General features: G+C 42.5%; 1 protein-coding gene and 1 long non-coding RNA gene across 4 annotated transcripts in view; one reads left to right on the top strand and one right to left on the bottom strand.

Annotated features, from left to right (window-relative positions):
- The first annotated feature begins 10,655 nt into the window (after positions 1 to 10,655).
- Positions 10,656 to 25,997, top strand: part of LOC147900141 (uncharacterized) — a 38,274-nt gene continuing 22,932 nt past the window's right edge. The window contains exon 1 of one of the 3 annotated variants that reach the window (XR_015541273.1): positions 10,656 to 10,773. This is a non-coding gene — a long non-coding RNA (uncharacterized LOC147900141). The remainder of the gene's footprint in view (positions 10,774 to 25,997) is intronic. The other 2 variants (XR_015541274.1, XR_015541272.1) reach the window with 2 other exon arrangements.
- The window catches only part of LOC147900140 (neutral/alkaline invertase 3, chloroplastic-like), a 37,651-nt gene continuing 26,998 nt past the window's right edge, over positions 15,345 to 25,997 (bottom strand). Inside the window, exons 5-6 of the mRNA XM_087376531.1 lie at positions 15,891 to 15,939; positions 15,345 to 15,789 (exon numbers count right to left, since the gene is read on the bottom strand). Coding sequence (XP_087232657.1) covers positions 15,466 to 15,789; positions 15,891 to 15,939 — 373 coding nt within the window. The 3' untranslated portion in view covers positions 15,345 to 15,465. The remainder of the gene's footprint in view (positions 15,790 to 15,890; positions 15,940 to 25,997) is intronic.

Here is a 25,997-nt window from a genome sequence, read left to right as displayed (position 1 = left end):
ACTTGTTGCTAAATCTATCAATGATAGTCCAAATCATATCAAAACCTGAGCTAGTTGTAGGAAATCCAGTAATAAAGTCCATAGAAATCTGCTCCCATGGCCCATCAGGATTTGGTAAGGGCATAAGTAAACCTTGATATTTGCCCTTGCAGCTCTTGACTTTTTGACAAATAAGACATTGTGCAACAAAAGTTGCAACATCAACTTTAAGCTTAGGCCAAAAAAAATATTGAATTACAGTCTGATACGTAGCAGTGACACCTCTATGTCCCATGTAGGGTGGCTGATGTACCTCTTCTAGTACCAAGCATCGAAATGGTGCAGTGACACACAAGCGCTTTTCATAGAATAGATAGTCATTATGAATGGAATACGAGGCCATAGGGGTGCTACTAGCTTGCTTAATCTTATGCCAAATTTTTGAAAAGTCTCAATTAGTAGGATAGTCCGCCTTCATAGGCTCGAAAGGGTCTCCCTCGATGATTGAGATATTATTTATGCTAGGTCGATAGCTCAGTGCATCGGCAACTACATTGTCTTTGCCTGGTTGATATTGGATCATCGGTTTAAAGTTGCCAATAAAGGCAACGCATTTAATGTGCCAATCGAAGATCACCAACTAAGTAAGGAGATGTCTAAGACTCTGGTGATCAGTCTTAATGAGTAACTCGGAACCCATAAGATAGTGTTTCCAAAGTTTAAGGGCATGCACAACAACGGCTAATTCTTTATCATACGTGGAATAGTTTAACTTTGCTGGTTTTAATTTACATGACTCAAATGCAATTGGATGGTTATCTTGCATGAGCACAGCCCTAAAACCCTGCCCACTAGCATCAGTAACCATGACAAAGAAGGATCTCGTAAAGTTCGGCATGGTCAAAAGTTAAAACTAGTGTGTGTGTCATTGCACCCTTAAGTCATTGAAAAGCTAAAGTGTGCTGCTCGCCCCAAGAGAAAGCACGAGTCTTACGCAGTAGTTCGGTCAATGGATGTGCCTTGTGTGCAAAATTTCTAACAAATCTGCAATAGAAACTATACAGACCTAGAAAAGATCGTAACTCATGGATATCTTTAGGCTATGGCTAGTTTACTATCACCTCTACCTTCTTGGGATCTACTCGAATGCCTTCAGCTGAAACAATGTGTCCAAGATATTCAATTTCAGGCTGGAAAAAAGAACTTTTCTCTGGGTTGGCATACAGTTGGTTCTCACGTAAGAGAGAGAAAACAAGATTCAATTGTTTCTCATGTTCCTCTTGACTCTTGCTATAAATCATGATATCATCAAAGAAAACTACCACAAAGTCTTGATAGGGTAAGAAGATACGATTCATCATCTGACTAAATGTGGCAGGTGCATTGGTCAATCCAAAAGGCATAACAAGAAATTCATAGTGACCACTTTGGGTTCTAAAAGTAGTCTTGAAAATATCGGGCTCGATCACTCTCACTTGATGATATCCTAACTTAAGATCGATCTTGCTAAAGATTGTGGATCCTTTCAACTTGTCGAGTAGATCATCAACTCTCAGAATGGGGTATCAATTTTTTACTGTGATTTTATTTAAGGCACGATAATCGATGCACATTCGAAAAGTTCCATTTTTCTTCTTGACAAGAAGAACAGGTGCCCCAAATGGTGAGCTACTAGGTCGAATTAGGCCTCTAGCCAAAAGATCTTCTATTTGGGATTGAATCTCTTGTTGCTCAATAGGATTGTGTCTATATGGTGATTTACACGGTGGTGCGCTACCTAGAATAAGGTCAATCTTATGATCCTCAGGTCTAGATTGAGGTAGGCCAGGGGGTAAGTCTTCCATAAAGCAGTCGTCATAGCTAGCTAGAAAAGGATCCAAAGGCTCTTGCTTAGTTTTCTTAGTCTCAGGACTAGCCTCAATCATATTTATCATAACCAGATATGTCTTCTCACGTTTGCACAAATCTCTTTTAGCTTGGGTATGTGACAATATAGGCCAAGAGGGAAGATTCTTGTCACATTCTAGAGTCATAGTCTCAGTGCCTTGAGTTAGAGTAATGGTGCGTTTAAGATAATCAGGTTTGGCATTATGATTGACGCACCAGGGCATCCCTAGAATAAGATCTTGCTCATGCAAAGGATCAACTAAGAAATCACGACTCTCAACTAATGGCCCTAAAGTCACCTCAAGATCCTTAACCATTTGCAAACAATTATAATTTGATCCTTGAAAAGCTGATTTGACTTTATATTTTGTTTTGATGGTTGTGAGCCCTAACTTTTCAACTAAACGTTGCGAAATGAAATCATGGGTGCTTCCATCATCAAATAAGACACTATGTTCTTTTTTGTGCAATAGTGCAGTCATATGTAACAAAGAAGTACGAAAATAAGATGCACTTTTACCTGAATAACACTTACCTGAAGGGGTGTAGTCGGCATCTTCAGTGTCATTGTCCTCATCCTCGCCCTCTTGCTTGAAAGATTTATCATGGGATCCATCATCAATGTAGTTGATCCGTGTGGAGTTGTTGCATTAACTATTACCATTGGTACGTCCATTGGTTCTCCCTCCATTGCCTCCGTTGTTGTTAGTAGCATTCTTTGCTTGGGTACCTGTCTTGTGTGTAGCAAGTGGATTCTTTGGACATTCATGAGAGTAGTGTCCCTTCTCTTTGCATTCGTAACATGTGACAAGTTCTTTGGTTCTTTGATTAATACGTGACTTAGCAGGTTTCCAATTAGACTTACCATCATATCTACCAACTTTACCACTTACACCCTCCTACTTGAAGTATGAAGTATGCTTCTTTGCTCAAGGGGTGCGAGTAGCAAAGCTTCTTCCCTACTTTGTTTCTGACTCTAATGCCAAATCCATAGCATCAGAAGCTATAGATGGTCGAAGCATACGTACATCAGCACGAATAGTAGGGCATAAACCCTCAACAAAGGTACGACATTGCTCTTTTTGGGACACTTTCTCAATAGTTTGCAATTGAAGTAGAGAGGAAAGATATTTCTTGGTGTATGCATCCACACTCTCATTATCCAACTACCTCAATCTTTGCCATTGCCTACGAGTATCCTCTTCAAACTGTGTAGGTAGGAAGCGCTTCTTGATTTTATCTTTGAATGCTTCCCATGTCTTTGGAACATGAGTGCTTTTGGCAACCACACTCCACCATAATTGTGCACTGCTTGTCATGTGACTCACAGCAAGTTTTACGTTCTCGATCTCTTCGTACCGTTCTCCCAAAAAGTATTGATTAAAAGAACTAATCCATGCAAGTAAAGCTTGTCCATCTCTTTAACCATCATATTTTCGAAAAGAAAAATTTTTGTGATTAATCTTACCAGACTTCTTCTTATCACGAAGCTTGAGTGCTTTCAAGATGGCCTTTCCCACATTGTCTTCATCGCTAGACTCATGTGAAGGAGTAGTGTCATGATGTCGTCGTAGTGAAGTCTTCACATGTCGCTTCTACTTCCTTTGATGTCTCATCTTGCTTCTTCCACGCTCACCATCACTGGTGTCTAATGATTTCCTGCTCTCACTTTTTTAATCAACTTTGTCCTTCATACGATTCTTTGTGACTTCAGTCATCTTTTAACACTCGATTTGTGCGTTCTTCGTTGGCTTTATGCGTGACACATGTTGCGCATGTACTCAAGTTCCTACTCAAGGTCTCGTGCATGATGTTTCCATGCATCCAGTGAATCTGATGCATGCATAGGTTCCTTGTCCTCAATCGATATAGGTGGCTTCCAAGTTGTCGTCACTTGGCATAGAGCATCTTCAATCTCTTGACATTGTTGCTTCTCATGCTGATAGCGTTCTCGCCATTCTTCCTTAGTAAATGTCATCGGTGTTAAACTTCTTCTTGACTGATGGTGATCGTTTTCCACATCCTCATCATGATGTAGATCTTCAAGATAACCTATCTTTGATGGAATACGCCTTCCATACATAGTTAAGTATGTGCACAGTGCAAAGAAGAAATCACTATGAAAGGAAATACACACAAACACAAGACTTATCTCAATTCAGTTTCCAAGCTTTGAAAGCGGCTATTTGTCGAATAGTATCTCTGTGGGCTCTCGAACTCACACAATTCCAACAAGTGAATCCACTTGCAAGGTACAAAGCAAAGCTTGTGTTCGATAGCACTTGTAGAGCACTTGTAGACTGCCTCTTGCTGTTGTGAACACTTGCTTTTGAGATTCTCCTCTTCCAAAATCGGTTGGGTTGCTCCCTTGTTTGCACTTTTGCCTTGAAGGATATTTTTATGACTAGAAACTTCAAAGATTGAGCAACAAAGTGACTTGATCTAGTGGATAGTCACCAATTGTTAAGGGGACTTGAGCTAGAACAATATTGGGATGGGGGACCTCCCGGGAAGTTTTAAGAGCAATCTCCCAAAGGCTTCCTCGTGCGTAGCCAACGGCGCCTTTAGCCTGGTATGCCAAGGACTATGCCTTGGTCGTCGCCTTAGTTGTACGCTTGGAAGAGCTAAGGCATGGGTGTGCATTCACAAGCTCCACGTCCGAGTACTTTTTTTTCGCCGCACGTTTTTCTGCCTGCGAGCTATTCGCGCGTGGGTGTGCATTCACAAGCTTTGACCTGTCTACGACTGACCGACTACTTTTTTTTTCACTGCACGTTTTCCTGCCTGCGAGCCGTTCTATGCTGTTCACTTCTGTTGCTTCGAACTTCATTGCGCTCTTGTATGCGGTGTCTGCAATCTGATGCGTGCTGTGGTTTCTTGTTTGAGAACACGGGGTGCGTGTGCTTCTCGTGCTATGGACGATGGAACCTGGCTCTGATACCACTACAACGGGAAACGATCATGGAACCTGCAAATCCTTGAAAAACACAGCAACACTCTTTGAAAATAGGCACAAACTCTCAAAACTCACAAACGGAAGAGATAGAACAAGCGTGTTGGGTACAATCTCCCCCCATAGGTGTGGTGCTCTCCTTCCACCTCCTATGTATTTATGTATATTCCCCAAAAAGCTTCCGAGCAAGAATTATACAAAAAGCCCCTGTGCTTTCCTCCATATACCCTTTTACAAAAAGCCCATCCACCTTCTAGAATAGCTGGCTTTTTCTAAAAATAAAGCTTTTTCTAACTTTAGTTTATACACTTAGCCAAGCCACTAATATTCCAAAATTCAAATATGTACATAAGCTTTTGTAATATCAAAAATTAGGCATAAGCCTTATTCATCCCCGCATCACTGGAATTGCGCCTACGCGCCCAAAATATGGCGGATCATGCTTGCCAGATGCCATCGCCAAATCAATTACTTTCCCCCTGGATTCACACGATCAATAGTAATGAAATATTTCAAGCATAAGAATTAATCACCACAATCAATCAATCTTTTAGTATTATAGCAATGCGAAATTAATAAATCACAGATGAATGGTACACACATGCGACACATACCATCTCATGGTGCATATGATACTACACATGAATAAAATCGTACAGATGGTGCACACATGTTACACATACCATCATCGCGTAAGTGGTGCACATAATGCTACACACTCATACAGCCGTCACAGCCATATATCCAACCATGTAGGAGCACACATGCATCACTACGGAACATCGAGCATACATGCATCAGTTGCGTGACAAAAATGTTGGATCTCACTAAACTAAATACTGAAGGATTAAATTAATAGGATAATTCCAATTCTCGTAACAATATGACTCGAGGTCCTAAGCTACATGTATACTACATACGACAACCCTGATATATCTATGACAAAAAGCCTCGGAACCCTGCATACCGAGAATACCCTACTCTTCCTACGGAAGCCATGGGAAAGAGCCACAATGGATAGGCACAGGCGAAGGTGCCCATGAAAACTAGAAATGGGCTGCGAGCATTGCATGGACTATTACTAACGGCCACAAAGTACCTAGATGGCTTAGGTATCTCATGATACATCCGGAGTTCTCATGAGCTCTGTCTTGTGGTCTGTATACTTGCATTATGTGTGTCGAACCACTTATCATAAGCTCTATCTATTGCCCTACATAGTAGGCTGAACCATTGTCAGTTGTTGGGAGAGTAGAAAGCAACAAGCCTCTCCATATTGCTTGTTTATGTCTTGGACAAGCCATGGCAATAGACCAGCTATATCTAGTAGAATCTTTGGAGATGGAGTTTGTCGATTCAATGTTGTATACTTTCCATACTTTGTATACTATTGGTTGTTAAATTAAATACTAAGTCAACCCGCTAGATGTAGTGTTTTGATAGCTAGATGTAGTGCTGGCTCATTGGGTTACGATGACACTTACCTGCTTGACAATTGCACGTATGCCTTGCCCGCAGTTAGCACGGAATGGACTTACTGGTAGAGAGTCTGTGTTGGAAAGGATCTCACAGCTGGCTTGGATTGGTTCCAGAGCCATGAAAAGAGCTTACAACTAGCTTGGATTAGTGCTAGAGGTGGATGCACTATACATTGAGGGATTCACAATTCTACTTGGAGACATCTTTGTAGCTACACTCTTTGTGGCGTAGCTCACACACTAGAATGACTGGTTGAGTGGCATATGTGAAGACTTTACAATGATGGAACAAGTGTACACAAGCTTGTGACCTTCATAGAGATTTCTACCATGGGTCCTTATTGTTCGTGGCAATACATAGTTATTGAGAACTGCAGTGGAAACCCTCTAGTCTTTTCCCTCATTCCTTAGTTCAATAATGGACTATAGAGATATATTATGGGCTTGTGATAAGCTGTTAGTGAGACATGTCCTAAGTGCTATGAGATCTACTTTCATGAGTGGTAGCCAAGAAGACTAGCACATATTACTTGCCCACCTTATCTCATGAGAAGCAAATACGTGAGGGATGGATAGACACTAAAAGTTAGGCTTAGTCGATAGTGCAATGAAGTTTCTCTCTATGACATCCAGTAGAATAAGCAAGTAATCACGCAAGTAATGGAAGCCATTTGTCGCCCTCACCCTAAAATGTGCATGCAATAATGTGCATGCAATATACATTGATTGCTTGGGGAGGTTATAGAGACAAGCTTAGCCATTTCTTCATGCATAAGGTTCAAGGTTCAAATAGGTAGCGAGATAATCCTCAGGGAAGGTGGCTCTACTCTGAATTGACCCTGTGGGTTTTTCTCAATATTGAGCTTTGTGCTTAGACTTAGTCACTTACGTTGTTATATGCTATGTGAGAACCTTGAAATTTTACAACACTTTGCCACACTTGGATTGAGATAAAAAGAAAATTTTAGATACGAGTTTGTTGATCATGGGTAAGTTGCTATGGGGCAAGTATTGCCTTGGGGATCCCTTCAGTGTATAGCATTTTATATGTCAGGTGTAATTGATGAGATATTGCGATGTACTTTGGAATTTGCAGAAAAGTAATGATGTAGGAAATTTGAGATATCCATGACAGTTTTGACCATGGCCATAAGAGAATGCCATGAGCATATTAGAAAAGGATCATATATAAAAAACCATTTGACCTAGTATTGAATGATATTGCATGATAAAATTGTTCAATGGATTATCTTAGTGATGTATGGAGACATTCTACTTATCATGGAGATACCAAATATTTTCGGAACTACATTAATTGGCAACCCTTATATTTTGTTGGGATATCCATATGTATGTGTGGTAGGATGTATAATGACCCTAGTCTTACAGGGACTTGGTTGGGTGCAGAGAAAGGAAATTTACATGACTATTGCAAGTTCTTAAGCTTTGGGACATTTTTAGTGGTGCTACCCATACATTATGGATTCCTTTGGAAATTGCAGTCTTATTATAATTAGGGAATTTGGACTTGAAATTGAATCGTGGGCTTTTCCTTTGACGTGGTTGGAGTATCCTTTAATGTTGGGACTCCTTTATATAAGGAATCTCTTTCATGGCCATATATCTAAAAAATGGAAATGGTCATGAGAGTCTTATTCCAGGAACCTTGGAATTCTGTACACAAAGGAATTTCTACATAAGGGAATTCCTCTTCATCTACCTTGGCAGGGTGTACCATAGTACGGGGGAGTATTTTAAGAGAGTATCATGATGGAATTTGTACTATTATGGGAATTTCTTTTTATTTCATGAAGTTCAATAAACTCATTGACTAATGCCAACCTTTGTGCTACAAGAATGCCAAGATTTTATTAATGTTGATCTAGATAGAGTGACATGGATAACAATTGTGTGTCAGCATGAAAGCATGGCTTCCACAAACTAAAATGGATCATTCTAACTTTCTTTTGGTTGTGATGGTTCCAAGTGAGTCGGCTTACCTCTCCATCGGATTGGCATTATAAAATCTTTGGCATGATTTGATGGACATAAAATATGGCATTGGCAACTTCGAGCAGAACTTGGTGGATTATCTCCACCTATTGTAATAAGGGAATGCATTATTTGTTGGAGATAACTTTTGACTCTTTTTGTATGTAACTAGAGATAATATGAGGGAGTGAATTTATGATGACTCTAGTTCGATACTCTGTTTGAAGGGGTTAGATTTTAATGGATTACTCTCACTTGTTGGTTGGAAAGGGCAATGGCGTTTGTTAGCATTTGGTTTACTCAAACATTCAAGACTGGTTTAGTAGTGTAGTAGGCTAGATTTTTTTATAGGAAACACACACACACACACACACACACACACACACACACACACACTAGTATACCCATTGCAGGATAACAAAAAAATCTTGCGTCTAATGAGTATAGTTGATTTGATTTGATATGATTGGATTTGTTTAAGTTTCAGGACTAACTGATTTGCACGAGGACCATAGGACTAGCTCTTTCCCTCAATTGCCAGGCCGTGATGCTTGGATCGACATCAAGCTTTATGATGGCAACATTTTCTGTGGTATGTATAGTTTACGAGGGTATCCATATCCTTTTCAGATATTTGATTTTTGAGAAAAGTATCCATTTACTTGGGATAATTCGTTTGTATACTTGAAGTTTTAAGTCCATTATTACGGATGTTCTTTTGATACATTATACTGGTAACCTCGACAAGCAAGTCGAGGTACTTTCCATAGATTGAAGGACGAAGAAAGAAAACAAATCTCTTGAACAAAGGAGGATTGGAATGGCTAGCCTAAGGATAGGGCAAAGTAGAGAGCATCTCAAACCCTTAGAGAGGTCACTATATGTAAACCATCTATATCATATGCATTAAAGGCTTGATTTTAAAACCCCTTATCTCTGTATTTTTCATGAATAAAGCACACCCCTTTTTAATGTGATATGTGCATACTCCCTTTAAATGGTACCCTTCTGTATGTTAAAAATCTATTTAACAAAAAGGAATTTTAAATCCCTTCTTTTGAACCCAGGTTACAATTATATATTTAGGAGTGACCCCCAGGCCAAGCTCAAACCGGCCCTTCAACACTATAATCAGGATACCCAATTTGTAGGCAATGAGGATGGACCATACATCAAGGTCACTAATCCCATGCACATCAGGTGGCTAGTGAAGAAGCTGGGTCTCTGATACATGATGAAGCATAATACATTCTGTGGATGTTCCTGATCGACTGGTTTGAGGAATCTTTCATGATTATGGAAGCATGGTTACCCCCCTGGATGAGGGTTGATACTTCTAATTACTTGTCAACTATTGACTCAAATCCACTACTACGACTAATGCGTATGATGATGACCCATAAGAAACCACTACGACACTTTATTGGATTTTATCTAGGGTAGTAGTCCGATACAATCCATTGTGATGAGCGGACTCCTGCCCTCACTTGGATTGTGTGTCGGACCTGCGAGAATGTGGTCGGTGGGAAACACACACACACACACACACACACACTTCCCCTTGGGGTCCCTTTTGATTTTTGGATATGTGAACTCACCCCATTGGGGGACCTTTGTAACATTGATGCATGGGAACACCTTACATGAAGGATTTGGGGCACATCATTGGCTTTTCCCCCACTTGAAGGACTTGGGCCTGTGATTAAGGGAGGATTAATATTGTACTGATCCTTAATGCTATCTTTTGGATGGCTCAATAACTATGAGTAAAAAGGCTTTTTTGTGATGATTTTTAGATAGTAGGTATGGGACTAGAGGTCCCCTTGTATAACCACTTGGACATCTCTTAGTCATGATTCTATTATGTACATTTGGATCCCGTCCCTAATACGGTGATGATTTGGACTCGTTCACTAGTTTGATGATGATTCTTAGACACATTAATAGTCTTCTATCTTGTGGGGTCCTTTGTTTTGCTTGGATCATTTAGAAGGAAACAAGGCCAAGTAGGCCAAATATTAGTCTTGCCAATGGTTCCATCATTATGAATAGAATGGGTAATGGTGTTGTAAGTAAAAAGGATGTGACCATAGGCCCCCTTGGATTGCAGTAATGAGCCTTGTGGGAAGACTAAGATACCACTTAGTGAGAGAATGGGCCAAGGACAAGAATTATGAAGGGCCACTATGGAGCGTATATGGAAGTACTTGAAGGACATCCACTCGCATTACTTTTGGATTACAGTTGAGTAGTAAGGCTGGGTGGATTGTAATGGAGAGGGAGACACATTAGTACTTGGGGATAGAGAAGGAAGTGGCCTAGTGCCCATTGGCCTTGCTACCCACCTTCCCTGGCACACTGCTCAAGCGGCTCAAAGGCTTTCTGGTGGTGACCAAAGGAGATAGTCGTGGGGGACATACAAAAGTAGGAAGACTCGAAATGCTAGAGATAACAAACGCTGCTACAATACTCGATTCTAACCAGGTGAGTTGGCAGACCTGCATATGTGTTCATTTTGATGTGAATGGATAGGCACAGGCGAAGGTGCCCATGAAAACTAGAAACGGGCTGCGAGCATCGCATGGACTATGTTCGCCTATCTTTTGCCCCAAACCAAGAATTTCATGCTCATTTAGTCTCTGAACTGAGCTCGCTGACGGCAGCCACAGAGTACCTAGATGGCTTTGGTTTCTCATAGTACACCCCGAATTCTCATGAGCTCTGTCTTGCAGTGTATATACTTTCATTACGTGTGTCGCACCGCTTATTATAAGCCCCATCTGTTGCCCTCCGTAGTAGGCTGAACCATTGTCGCTTGCTGAGAGAGTAGAAAGCAACGAGCCTCTCGAGATTGCTTGTCTATGTCTTAGACAAGCCATGGCAATAGACCAGTTATATCTGGGAGCCTCTTTGGAGACGGAGTCTATCGATTCGATGTTGTATACTGTCCATACTTTGTACACTACTGGTTGTTAAATGACGTACGGAGTCGGCCCACTAGATGTAGTGTTTTGCTAGCTAGATGTACTGTTGGCTCATCGGATTACGATGACACTTACCTGCTTGAAGATTGCACGTATGCCTTGGCCGCAGTTAGCGCGGAATGGACTTCCTGGTAGAGAGTCTGTGTTGGCAAGGATCTCACCGCTGGCTTGGAGCCACAAAAAGAGCTTACGGCTGTACATAAGCTTGTGGCCTTCATAGAGATTTCTGCCATGGCTCGTTACTGTTCGTGGCAATACAGAGTTATTGAGAACTGCAGTGGAAGCCCTCTAGTCTTTTACCCTCGTCTCGTTCCTTAATTTAATAATGGACTATAGAGATATATTATGGGCTTGTGATAAGCTGTTGCTGGGCCATGTCCTAAGTACTACGAGATCTGCTGTCATGAGTGGCAGCCAAGCAGACTAGCACAGATCAATTGCCCACCTTGTCTCATGAGAAACAAATATGTGGGATGGATACACTTAAAGTTAGGCTTAGTGTGGGTTCAGACTAGGCCGGCGGACACGGGTGTTGTGAAGCAATTTGAAGCCATGTCCGCCGGTGTGGTAGTTCACACTACCTGGTGGACAAACCTTAAACAAAGTAAGACGCATTAATGACATGCAAATTTGATTGGCTTGATGGAAAGGCATTTATTGTATGGGTCCCTCGTTGTGGGTTCAATCCCCAATCAAGCTGTCTTGCGGCCTTTTTCTTCCGCCGGCCATCTTATGGACGGCCTTCAACCCACGGACAAATCTTTTCGGTTGCCACTTCCGGGCCTGTGTATGCTATTGGTCCAAGCGTGAGGGCACCGTTGCACAACATTTTGAAACATGGCCGCCGGCCTAGTCTGAACCTTGCCTTAGGGGCTTAGCATATGGGAAGAAATAGGATGGGAATGGGAAAGGTGGTCCCAAGTGGTCCCATGCATATTTCTATCCTATTCCCATCCCACCATGTGCTAACAAAAAAGGAACTAGGGATGGGTTTAGGTAGAAGAGAATACATGGCAACATTTCATGTGTTTAGGAGTTGGGGACCACGTGGGGACAAGGACACTTGTCATTCTCCCATGTTTTGGAATCCTTGAAAAAGGTTGCCAGGGTCTAGAGGCCATGGTCTAGGATGGGAGAAAAAGTGGCTACTCCCATTGTAAATCCATCCTAGACCATTTGGTCTAGGATGGGTGTAATGATGACAAAAAGATTCCCATCCTAAGCCCATGCTAGCCCCATCCATGTGCTAAGGCCCTTAGTGCAATGAAGTTTCTCTCTACGACATCCAATAGAATAAGCAAATAATCACGCAAGTAAAATGTTCACGCAACATACATTGATTGCTTGGGGAGGTTATAGAGACAAGCTTATCCATTTCTTCATGCATAAGGTTCAAATAGACAGCGAGATAATCCTGAGGGAAGGCAGCTCTACTTTGAATTGACCCTGTGGGTTTTTTTCAATATTGAGCTTTGTGCTTAGACTTAGTCACTTACGTTGTTATATGCTATGTGAGAATCTTGAAATTTTGTAACGCTTTACCACACTTGCCTTACTTATGCTCATGTTATAGCCTATGGAGAGAGACACCTTTGGTTCTTATAACATCTTCTTAGTTGAAGATCTTAATTCGATGCATTTTATTTGAGAGTTTCAAAACCTCTATCAGTTTGGATAATCTAGTCGAATAGTTGGGAGAGAGGCTCCTTTATTAGCATTTTGCAGGATCCCTCATGTTAAGGATCCTTGGGAGAGTAAGGACTTGATCTTAGAAGCATTTAGAAGATGTCTCAAATCCTGATACACAAAAGGTTTCATCATCTCGAGCTCCATCATGTTAGTATGCTTCCAGCACATCTTCTTATGCTCTACTCCACCACCTGCATATCTAGTTCATCCCTTAAATTTTGTTTTCCTTGAGCCTCCCCATGGCGGCAATTAAGCCTTTGCTCCCATTGTCTATATCGAGGCTCTGTTTTTCACAAATTGCACACAAATTTCCATTTTCTTGATAATCTTGAGTTCTTTCAACAATGTCCATCATAACCTCTAGCTCATTTGGGTTTGGCAAAAACATATGGCAACAATGGTATTCATTTTTTTGGGAAAATCTATGTTGATTACAAAAAAAATCCACTTTGACAACCCATATCTTTTGGTTGACAAGTCAAGTTGAGTCCTCAAGCATATAAAATCAAATGACAAGACATGAGATAGATAATTATCATGTTTTTGCACCATTTACTAAAGTTGCATGCATCAAGATAAGCATTTCATGAAGCTATGGCTACTTTTCTCTCCACTAGGCCTAGAGCATAATCGACCATTTTAGGCTGTCATTTCTCAAGGCTGAGGATGGTAGGAGGTAGCCCAATAAGGCACTCCTTTTTCAAGAGGGTCTCCAAAAAAAAAAGGCTCCATGCCTTCCATTATAATTCTCATCAAGCTCCATCTATAGACTCTCTCTCTCTCTCTCTCTCTCTCATGTCAACTAAATTTTCCCTAAAGTGTCATAAAAAATATCATGCACATTGTGATCCACACTTGTGGTTCATGCCACAGGCCTGCAAATCTATAGAATTGAAACCCATAGTCTTTGCCATCAATGCTGAGTAGTTGGCATGCAACCCACATCTACCAGCTCACCTCATTGTACACATAGCCTGCCAGATGTCACTTGCAATGTGAACGTTGGCCTATTTGTATGTTCATCACATCACCATCCATCAATTGTATGAACACTTGTCCTGGATTCCAGCTAAAAGTAGCCCCAAATCGGGACAAGATTGCTCAGTAACACAATAGTCCACATCTTGAGCCATCAACCTACTTTGACCTTCTATAGCTACCTACAACTTGTCACCTATTTGTGCTAAAAAATCTTTTGCCATGTTAGAATTAAAAAGATTGGCCCAACCACAGATTGTATGTCTACAATTGCTACCCAACCCACATGCCTAGCCACCCACATAGCTTGTGCAATAGTCTGCGTGTTTGTGCATCAGATTTATCGCTTGCAAATCGACTATGTGATCTAGAACATTTTGTGTTTCATGTCTATAGGGTGCCCTTCTAGTTGTGTCATAACTCCAGGAAGATTGTGATCATGTATTCCGAGTCCTAGTAGCGCAACTTCTAACCACGTTAGCATGGACTCTACTCCTCAACTCTCTATCAATTGTGATTAGCAACCAGATGTCACCTCTATCTACTACAAGTAGCCTCCATCTACATCACCTCTTTCACTGTATCATTCATGCTCCTATTATAGTACACCTTGCACAATTCTTTTATTGTTTGGGCCCCTATCCTCTTCTCCAAGCCACTATTGTCTGCCTATAAAAAAGGCATTTTGCTCCATAACTACAATGGTATAGTAGACAAAACTAGCACACTTTGTAGACACATGGTAGATGGCATCCATGTGGCATGTTGACCACACAAATAACACGTGGCCCAATAGTTAGCACATGCACAACCACCTTAATAGGTGGACACTCAACATGTTTCACATATAATTTTTTTCTCAATTTTGTAAAATCAAAAAATTCGGTTATATTTCAATAGAAAAATCTGCAAGTCCTCAAGAAAAACCTTCAAAAATTTGAAACCCACAAGTAAAACCTACAAACCTCAAGGAAAAACTTGCAAACTATACACAATGAATTGCAACATTTACATTTTTTCTTGTAAATTTTTTTCTCAATTTTGTAGGATCTCCAAAATTTTAGTTATAGTTTAGCTTAAAAATATGCAAATTCTCAAAGCTTTGTGATTTGTTGAGAGAAGTGGATTGTGGAAAGAGATGCTTTCTATGAACTCCATTTGGTAAGATCTCCAAAATGTTAGTTTTATTGTAGCTAAAAAATCTACAAATTCTCAAGAAAAATCTTCGAAAATTTGAAACCATAAGTTTGGTGAGATAACAAGTGATTTGTAGAGAGGAATGTTTTGTATGAACTCCAAACCGGTCAAGTAATTTTTTTTCAAAGATTTGAAACAAGAAGTTTTGTGATAAGTGATTTGTTAAGAGGAGAACCCTTCACCTTCATGCAGCTGTTGATGCTTTTCTGTTGTGTTTTGAATTTGGGAGTCTCACAAAATGTTCCTGGCGACTCTTCACAAAGAGGACAGAGAGAAAGGTTCATTGTGTGGAGACGTGGGTAGAGAAGAATGAGAATCGTACGTCGATTCAAACAAGAAATGGCTTATTATCAGTCTTGCGACCTCGCTTTCTTTTTGGGCTGGCTTCAAGCAGAGATCGCGCTTCGAGAAGTGTAATATCTTCGTCGCATGTCAGCATCTGAGCTGCCTCTGGCTTGCGGAGAAGTAACTTGGCCACAAGATACCCTGCAATTGACCACGTTTGATAGAGGCGAGCTTGCTTGCCAATGAACTTACCCTTTCGTAAGTCGTAGTATTCTGGCCACCGGTCCTTTGAAATCCTTTCCTCTGCTACTTCGATTGCCTTGCAAACTATACCTGGCCTGTTCATTTTTATAGAAGCAACCGCAAACTGCACATGACATGTCTACTTGCCCTTTAGTTCCCAATTTTTAGTCATATTGAAAGAAAAATTTCACAACCAGTGTCTAGCTGAAACCAATGTCCGCGTACCTGCCATAGGAGAGTGGGCCAAGACCCGCCATTATGATAAGACCAAGGTCTGCATTGAGAATCAAACTCGGTCAGATGATGTCTGCCCGCGGTCCTCAACTCGAAAAGACAATTTGTAACTACAAAATAAACGTACTATGATGCTTGTGATCCTAATCTTACGAAATCTTTCCTTGCCAAGTCTCCAGTCAGTTCCTATCAGTCATCATCCAATGGGGTAGGGTCATCGTCTAGCAATTATATTATCCGTATGCTTGCAAGCTCTAATAAACGGCATCACAATGATAGCAAAAACTGGAGTGAGACCAACCTCTAAGGGAGCTTTTCCTTGGTCTCCATGAATCGGGGGTATGTGCATTTGTGCCCCCCTGCTGTGAAAGAAAATGACCAATGGTATCCGGGAATATAGCAAAACGTGCTTCATACAAGAGAGTATGTTGCACCTGTTGCTAAATCTCCATCGTAATTAAATTATGTAAGTAGACAAAGCCGACTTTCCTGTGGTAACCAATATAAGCCCTCCACACGCTAGCATTTTGTCTCACATAGCGGTGTCACGCTGTCAGAATGGCATCCACTACTTTTGTGTGCGTCTGACTAGTGGCTTAAGCAGATATCATTGTGTTAAAAGCCCTGTAGTTACTACTGAAGTAAATATCAATGTGCTCAAAGCCCTGTCCAAAAAAGAAGCTGGCCTGATAAGATGGATTCATGTGCTGCATATAGTACAAGTAGTTTTGGTAAGTGTTCATTTTCAAGGATTCCAATACCTCATGTTTAGGCATGCTTCTATGACATCTGAGTTGATGGGTGTCTCTCGTAAGATGTAGGGTCTTTACACACCGCGGGCTCTGCCCACCAGACACTCCTCACAGCCAATGGGAATAAATAAACCCATGGTGGGCACTCAAGACTTTACACACTGCCCACTACACTCCAGTCTCCTCCTTGCGTCTACTTGGCTGCCATGTCAAGCCCAAAATCTGCCCATCAATGGGTGGAACTAGCTTCCTAAGCTTGGTGAGAAAGCTTCTTCAGCTAACATATCTCGGACTTCGGGAGTATCCTAAGAACTTCCAAAGGCCTCCAGAAGGTATATGGCACATGGTGTGTTTTCTTTGACTTGCAAGATTTTGGTCGAAAACCAAATTTCGATATCATTCTAAGTGCCTGGTGTGAGACTGCCCCAACTTCTAACCCCATACAACAAATTGGGCGTGACATATGTATTCAACAAATATTTCCTCAAATTCTAGAACCATGCGTATGCAGATTTGCACGTGTTCTCCAGGGCATAGCACTGCTGCACACTTTTTTTTTTTTTGGTGGGAAGAAATCTACTGCTGCACACACACACTTTTTTTTTTTTTGGTGGGAAGCTGCACACACACACACACACACACACAATTTAATAACGTCTTCAAAAGGCCTATATTCCATCACATGGTATACACAATAGCTGTGGGAAAAATGCTGTTTTGATCATTGAGAAATGGTGTCCCCCTTCTCTAAGTGGTTAGCTGTGTCTCCTACAGTCCTTTCAGATATGCTGTCCTTAGGCAGCCCAAGCAAGAGCTCTAACTTGCAATGATGTGGTGGCTAAGTCGTCCGGCTAAAGGACAAGATCTAGTAGCTTGTAGGTAACATCAATGAAATGCTAGGTAAGTCATCTGGCTAAAGGACAGATCTAGTAGCTTGTCGGTAACATCAATTAAATGCTAGGCAGGCCTACACACATAGAAAGAGGCCAGGTGTACACACATGTGCACGTGCGTGCAAGGCCACAACATTTTTTTTTGGGTGGTATCCATTTGTCATTATATTACAAAAAGCAGTCCCAAAGAAAGGATAGCCAGATACATACATTAGAAGATAACGTTATATGATGAGATAATCAAGATCCTGCGCATGTAGACATGCAGAAAATGATTGCCACAGAGATGCCTGGAAGTACTGATACTTAGCCAAGGAGGGATCACCAAAGACTTGATGATTGCGGTCCTTCCATAGGGTCCACAGTACCTAACAGTGAACCCAGTAAAAGAGAAGATCATATTCCTACCTATAGGGGGAAGCCTGAAGCCGTTGCTGGAATAAAAGCAAGAAATCATGATAATCACGGCAATGCCAAAACAGATGAGGCATAAATCCCTGTGAGGACAAATATCGTTGACAAGTGACAGGAGCAATATGATGACGAGCGATGATCTAACCATATGGAAAACCCCAAGCCATAAGAATTTTTTTTTCTGAAGATGTAGTTTCCAATCCCAGATGTGCTACAATCTTTTCTGTGACCAGAGAGGTGCATGTCATAAACTAGATAAAACTGGCATGAGGAGGCAGCAGCAAAACCTTATACAAAGAAGCAACTGTGATCTCAGCGAACGGTAGTACACGGTAAACATGATCATCCGTCTAGAGAACCCAGTCCTTGAGGTGGTCAAGAATCTCAACACGAAGGACTGGCTGAAAGTCACGGAGCATCTGTGACAACAAATGCCATAAAGGCCTATAATGTTGTCCCAAAGCATCAAGCACATCATCTACCAGAGAATGCCTTTGGAAAAGAGATCCCCATACCAGCAGCATCAAGCACATTATCTACCAAGAAAATGCCTTTGGAGCAAAGAAAGTAAGAACAGCGAGGTTCCAGCAAAGGGGCACGCAAAGAATTTACTGCACGAGTATCCCTGCCATTCCACTTAAGGTGGGACAGTATGTGCTTACATCAGAAAGCATGCGAGTGACAGTACCATCAATGTGACCTAGGAATAAGTCCCATTGGGTAAGCTGCTAGCGAAATGCATAGAAGACAAGTGTAAAATCAAATGTTGCATCATGTTTATCCATGGTTGATCACTCACCCTACATAAACTGCAGCATCATTTTCTCCTTGTGAGCTAGAACGTGCTTGAGAATATTGAGGATATTGAGTCCCTATGCATTTAGGCAAGCAGAGGTGATCAACTGAAAGCAACCTAAGGGCTTTCTGGCGATAGCGGGATCGCTAGAAAAGCTCCATGATATGAGATATAAAACAGAAGATGTCTTGCTTTTGGCAAACATCATTGAGGGAAAGTAAAACTATATTAACTAAATATAGACAACCAGAATCAATTGCATTATGTGATGGCGGACATGTAATCGTAAGGTGGCCAGCTTCCAGTATCCCCCTTTCTTCTTCAGCATGGCAAGCACCTAGTCCATTTGCTAGCAACAATTGACTGTCCACCTCGAAGGGTTACTAAGATGATGTAGAAGTTGGGTTGGTAAACTATGTCCCCTGGCCATAAGATATGATGCCAAGCTTCCTCATGGAGAGGAAGAAGCTTAGATTTCTGAAAATTTACTTGCAGACCAGCAGCCAGACCATGAGGCATGAAAGATCCCTTTCTATGTTCTTGGGCAAGAAAAAAGCAGTCAGCATATGCCTGCGCAAAACGGCTTGCTACCATGTATCTCTAGAACATGCAAAGTACCTGTAGCGACCAAATGACCCATGTATTGAAGCATAGGATGAGTAGCTATTGCGTAAATTAAAGCACTGCCGTACTTAATAGCTGCCCAAGTTTCCCATTTGTCCACCTTCCTGCAGTCGTTGCATTGAAGAAAGTGTGTAGTCTGACACAGGCAAGCAGCTTATTTGAGATATCTACTAATTTTTGTCAATTCTTGACATGTGCTTTTGGATTTGGGAACATCCTCTCGGAGGTTATGCATAAAATTCTTGCCATAGTCATGAATGACATGCTACGTTCGGGTAACAAAAGCTATCCAAGCATAATCAGCATCTATGCGGTAGTGTGCCCAAAGAGGAGCAATAGCATCTTGCACCATGTATTTAAATACCTCATGATGCAAATAACTATTGTTTACTAGAAGCAACCTTCTATCTGGCAATCTGTGCTGTTGAACATCAAAGAAGGACATCTGCAACCAAAGAGGAGCATGATTTGAATGCGGGAAAGCATAATCAGCCCACATATTAAAAGTGAAGGCACCATATTGACACTCATTAAACAAATGCCCGTGATCTAAACAAGCTTGATAAGCAGACTGCACATTATGCTGAAAAATATAACCAAGAACCAAAGGCCGTCTCTCTTTCCAGAGGTCAACAAGACCAAACTAAAAGAGTAATTCAGTCCATTGCACTCTCTCAGAGTCAAGCATATGTGTATGACCAAATGTATTATCTCCTGGCTGCAGAAAATTGTTGAAATCCACATAGAGAAAGTTTTGCTTCCAATTCAAATCAAAGCTTCGTGATGAGAAGATTGCGGACCATAGACTGAAGCAAATTCAAGTCTCTCTTCTTGCACGAGGCATTGCACATAATCCAACGACCACCCCGGTCATTAAAAGCCACTACTGGCTGAAGGACATCTTTCACAAGAAGCACTACTTAGAAGGCATTAGCACCCGCATAGAAAATATCATATCCCTCAAAATGCCTTGTCTGGCCTGCATAACCATGCTGGTTATGCTCTTGCAAGGCCACTATATCAGGCTGCAATCTCTTGACATATGTCCATATAGTCTTCAATTTCCGCACATCACCTAACCCTTGTACATTAGATGTCAAACACTGTATTTTTGGCAACATATATATACAGTTTTACAAGTATGTTTTACCATAACACCCAAAAAAAAAATCAAGACTGCATGGCCACCTCATGAGCCAAAGCATGATCCTGAAGGCTAGGCGCTAAGAGAGAAAATATGGCCTATGTGGACCAAAATCAGCAATATGAAAGATCATGAAAGGTGAAACCTAACTAACTTGTGTGGGTAGATGTGAACCCAACCTAGTACTAATATGTATGTTGTGAAGTACCCGATATCTACAAAAACAACAATGACAAGGCATTTTTTGGCAAAGGACAAAGTCAATCCTAACAAAGTAAAGGCCAAAGAAAACTCCAAGGGTGACAAGTCTTGAGATATAGACAAAGAAGAAAAGGTCTTGCGACAAGATGTGTTTCTATTGCGAGAAACCTGGCCACTTCGCAAAGGCCCGCCTGAAAAGACGGATCAAAAGAAGAAGAAGGAATCTAAGCCCAAAGAGGAGTCTAAATCTGAATCAACCAACGTGTGCTACAGGAGAACCTTTCTTGGTCATTGAGCATTGCTCAGCTTCTTTTGCAGTGAGTGAAGGCAAGCAAGGTCGGTATGTGGACAATGGAGCTTCACGACACATTTGCTGAGGATGGTGTAAATTGCACCATCTACATAGGGCATAGGGGCAAACCCTAACCCTAACCCTAACCCTAAGGGGTTCACATGTATATCTTCATGTTCATTGTCAATATACTTAGTGTACAGGTAGCTATATTGTGTGCACTCCTCTCTCTCTCTCTCCCCCTCTCTTACTTCAGCTATCATGGTATTAGAGCACCAGGTGCTCCCACTCCCTTCATGAGTGTCAAGCCCTCCTTCCGCGAGGCATCTTCCATTGAGAGAGATTTCCGTCAGAGAGAGTATAAGCCCTTGTTCCATCAAGGCACGAAAGCCCTTGTTCTGTCAAGGCATAAGCCCTCTGCTTGAGGCATCTCCGTTCCTTCTCTAGCTCTCATCGTAGAGCTCCATCTCCCCTTCGATTTGGTTAAGTCAGCTCATCATTTCGAGCTATGGAGAGTGAGATATGTTCATGTGAGACATTTCCGTTCATTTTGGTTCTTTGCTCTTTGAGAAGTTCGTGAAAGGTTGTCATTCTTCTCTTCAAGAGATTCAAGAGCTTGTGAGAGATATTCTTGGAGAGGGTTTCCTCCTAGTCATTTCTCCTTAGTGCAGTGACCATGGCGCTGGGTGGCATAAGAGTTGTTTGTTGGCAGTCTTTCCTCCAAAGGTTAACGCTGCCTTCTTGAGCTTTCTATAGAGCCTCTACAACTCTAACGACCTAGCAGCATCTACAGAGCTGCAGCATCAACAAGCTCTTCAACAGCTCCCAGATCTACAGACAAGAAGGACGATCAGCTCTAAAGTAAGGCCAGCCAGCTTGGAAGCACTTCACACAGTGCCTTGCAACTCGACGTCATGCTACAACGCTTCATCAACAGCCCTCGCCCTCGCTCGGCCTCAATGTAGTCTTCTACTTCTGAATACTTTTCCCATACCCTTAAGCTCCATCAACGGCCGCTCTACCCGCCACCCTCAAGCTCTCACGGCTCCAATAGCTGCATCGTTGACCCGGTGACCACTCCAACCGGCAACACACAGGCGGCTCTCTAGCTCCAACAAATTCCATTCTCAAACAGCAGCAAATGAGCAGCGAACAATGCTCCTTTGCCATCTCGACCAGCACTCTGCAGCTCTACTCTCAACGCTTTTCATGCGACTACTACACCTCGAGCTCCCAAGCCGACGTCCACTGGCTCAGCCCAAGCTCAAAAGTCATTGCCTTAAAGCGCCGAACGAGCTCTCCAATAGCCTTATCTCCATCAGCATCTTGTGCAACGGATGAGCCTACATCCACCCGAACACCCATGCAAACGGCGTCCATGACGAGCGTCTCCCACGTCTAGCAGCCCAATTGCTCGCAAACTTGACCTAACCGGAGGCTTTTGTAGCTGGAGCCTAGTTCTCTAGCCCATGACGCAATGATGAACACTAATGGCTCAAGGACCTCCAACGGCCAATCGACGGGCTGTGACGAACGACGGGCTGCGACCTCAACATGGCGACGGAATCTCATGAACGGAGACGAAATCTTCTTGATTCTGGTGGATCTAATCCACCATGGTAGAGACACGTGGCACTACAAGACTCGACATGTGGCAGATAGCCTCATACCATGGTCAGGTGACCTTGACCTTAGGTTTAGCAAGTGGTCAAATTTGGGCCATGTGGTACACGTGGCAATCCACGTCATCACTGTTGCACCACTGCCACGTCATCCATGGCACGCAAGCATAGGCCACATCATTTGCAGTCCTCAGCATGCCACCTCACTTGCTTGCCCAGTCATCATGGCCATGTGGCAATGCACAGTCATCAGTGCCAGCTAGGCACACAGTGCATTTCTGCATGTGACACTAGTCATCATGCCATATCACCATGTGTCATCTAAGCACACAGCACAGGCACCCTTCAAACAGCGTGTGACCTCAGCTTGCCACCTCACCACAGGCCACATCATCATTTTTGGGCCTTCTTAAAGTTTGGCCTATCCTTCCGAGGGCCGTATCTTTTGATCGATGCGAAATTTTGCAACGCTCCAAAAAGCAAGATTGCTCACCAACTCGTACTCTACGCACCTATTACATCAAATTTCACATCTGACTTTTCCACAGGTTAGCATCATTCAATCCTCATCATCGGAACCACCTCCTAATCCATTTCGTAGCTCAAGTCAGCCATTGCCGCATTACCCGATTAGTTTCTACCAGCGTCAGTCCATGCGGTTCTATCATTGGTGTACACATTCACACACTGACACCATCTCAGTTATCTTGGCATTTGGCAGTTCATCATGATTGGTGACACTTGGGAGAGTTCTCCTTCTTGGATTCAAGATTGTTGCATTCTTCTTGCACGCACGTATGCCACCCATGTACAGTCACATTTGTTGGCTATTTTTGGCATTGGTTCTTGCACATACACATCAGCCTTGTACAACCTCTTGGCTCCGCCCGACATGCAGTTGTCATCATTCTACTACAATGATGTACAACCATCACCTTCATGCATGGATCCGACTCCATCTTTTGCCACAGATGCAGATACTCAGCAGGAGTTCAACAGGGATCATGCAATTATTTAGCAGGTAAGTCCTCAGTACGAGGCACTCACATCTCCAGCCGCATGCGGAGATATATGCCATAGTGCATCCAGCTCTTCAGGTGATTCCATTCCAGCATCCATCACTGATGCCTTCACCTCTTACATAGAGCATATCATGGACACAGTTTCCTTCAGCACTTTAGATCGACACATCAGTCTTCAGGACATTCCAGCATCGGCTCAGTCATGCCGCATTGCACCCTTGGATCCAGTGATCACCACCTCTTTCGATCAACATATCATTCCTAAACACGAGGATACCTATGCATCAGTGTGATTCTGCCCCAGTGCAATAGACATCATCTGGTTCAGCCATAGCGCAACCTGGGGAGACTCAGTGTTTGATCATGCACTTAGGGCCGTCGTATACAATCTTGACACATCCCAGCATTCCTGAAACCCCTGATTTGCAAACAAACACACACCACGTGAGAAACTGAGCAGGGTGCTCACCACCCAACCATGACATCTACGGGATGTGATCCCGAATCAGGAGATGTCCCCTCCGAGCCACGAGTTGAGCTACTGGCACGAACTCCCAATCAGATCCAAACCAGCCTGGTGTCCCATACCACCAGGTGGCGCTGTGAAGCCATAGATCTGCCATTGGGCCTTGGGCTACGCTAAGATGCAGGCGCGCATCCGCGACTCAATCCAGGAACAGACCTAGCACCTGGGAACGAAACTTGCTCCCAACTGCACACTGAGAACTGAACCCCCTGGGCCCCTTTTATAGACTCGGGCCCCGAGCGCCAAAAATAGCGAAGACCTATAAATCTGCCACTGGGCCTTGGGCTACGCTAAGATGCAGGTGCGCATCCACGACTCAATCCAGGAACAGACCTGGTACCTGGGAACGAAACTTGCTCCCAACTGCACACTGAGAACTGAACCCCCTGGGCCCCTTTTATAGACTCGGGCCCCGAGTGCCAAAAATAGCGAAGACCTATAAATAGTCCGTACCCTTGCCACTCAACCCGAGAATCAAGTCTGCCTAGCTCTAAGCCTCCCCAGGCTAACCTAAGCTAGTCGTGTGTACCTAGTACACGTCAGATACCAATCCGTGCACATGACATACTCCCCCTCCTCTAAGAACTCACTCCTGAGTTCGCTAAAAAACCCGGAAATGTTCTTTGGAGGTTTTGTAATGTCTCCCATGTTGCATCCTCCTCAACACGATCCTTCCACTTGATCTTGTATTCCGTGATAGTTCTATTTCGAATCTGTCTTTCACGAAATTCAAGAATACACTCAGGTTCGTGAGGAATAAAAGTCAAATCAGTAACTTCTATTATCTCGTGAGGAGAAACAAGTTGATCTTCCGCACCCAAAACTTCTTTCAGTCTACTGACATGAAAGACTGGATGGACTTTAACATCAGGAGGCAATTCCAGTCGATATGCAACTCGTCCAATTCTTTTAATGACCTTGAATGGGCCACAGTATCTGGGGGATAATTTCGGAACCAAACCAGTACTTAGGCTCTTGGATTCCTTAGGAATTCGCAAATATACCATCGTTCCTTCAGAGAACTTTCTAGGTGAACGATGTCTATTAGCATAAAATCTGTCCCGATCTTGGGCACTTCTAATAGACTCCTTGGCAAAGTGCAACATTTCCTGCATGTCTAGCAAGAAGTTCTTAGCAGCATCATTTTGAATTCCTTTTAACCCAACCATAACTGGTGACTTAGGTTGAAACCCGTACATAAGCATAAAAGGACTGTAACCAGTACTAGAATGCTTTGCACTGTTGTAAGCAAATTCTATCATAGGTAGATAATCTTCCCATGAAGACTGTCTCTTAGATACATATGCCCGAAGCATGTCTTCAACCAACTGGTTGACCTTCTCTGTACTGCCATCGGATTGTGCATGATCCGAGGAACTCATACTTAGAGTAGTTTCTAACTTTGCAAAAACAAGTGTCCAAAAGTTACTGGTAAACTTTGAGTCCCTATCACTGACTATGTCAGATGGCAAACCATACAGCTTAAACAAGTGGTCCACAAACTCGTGAGCCAGATGAACAGCTGAAATAGTTGTTCTAGTAGGTAAGAATCTAGCCATTTTTGTCAAACGGTCGACTATGACCCAAATGGAGTCATGACCCTTGCGCGTTCGAGGCAAACCAGTAATAAAATCCATGGAAATACTTTCCCATTTATTACCTGGAATCTGTAATGGCTGTAATAAGCCCGCGCTTCTAAGGCGTTCTGCCTTAGTAACCTGACAAACTCGGCAACCTACTACATAGTTTTCAATAAATGCACGCATCTTAGGCCAATAAAAGGTATGCTTCACAAGAGACAGAGTCCTATGT

Source organism: Dipteris shenzhenensis, chromosome 7 (assembly GCF_047967505.1).
Source record: "Dipteris shenzhenensis isolate YYH24624 ecotype China chromosome 7, Dip_SZ_1.0, whole genome shotgun sequence".
In the NCBI taxonomy this organism is placed as follows: domain Eukaryota; kingdom Viridiplantae; phylum Streptophyta; class Polypodiopsida; order Gleicheniales; family Dipteridaceae; genus Dipteris; species Dipteris shenzhenensis.
The sequence above is the reverse complement of the archived record's forward strand: the minus strand, read 5'-3'. Positions and strand labels throughout refer to the sequence as shown.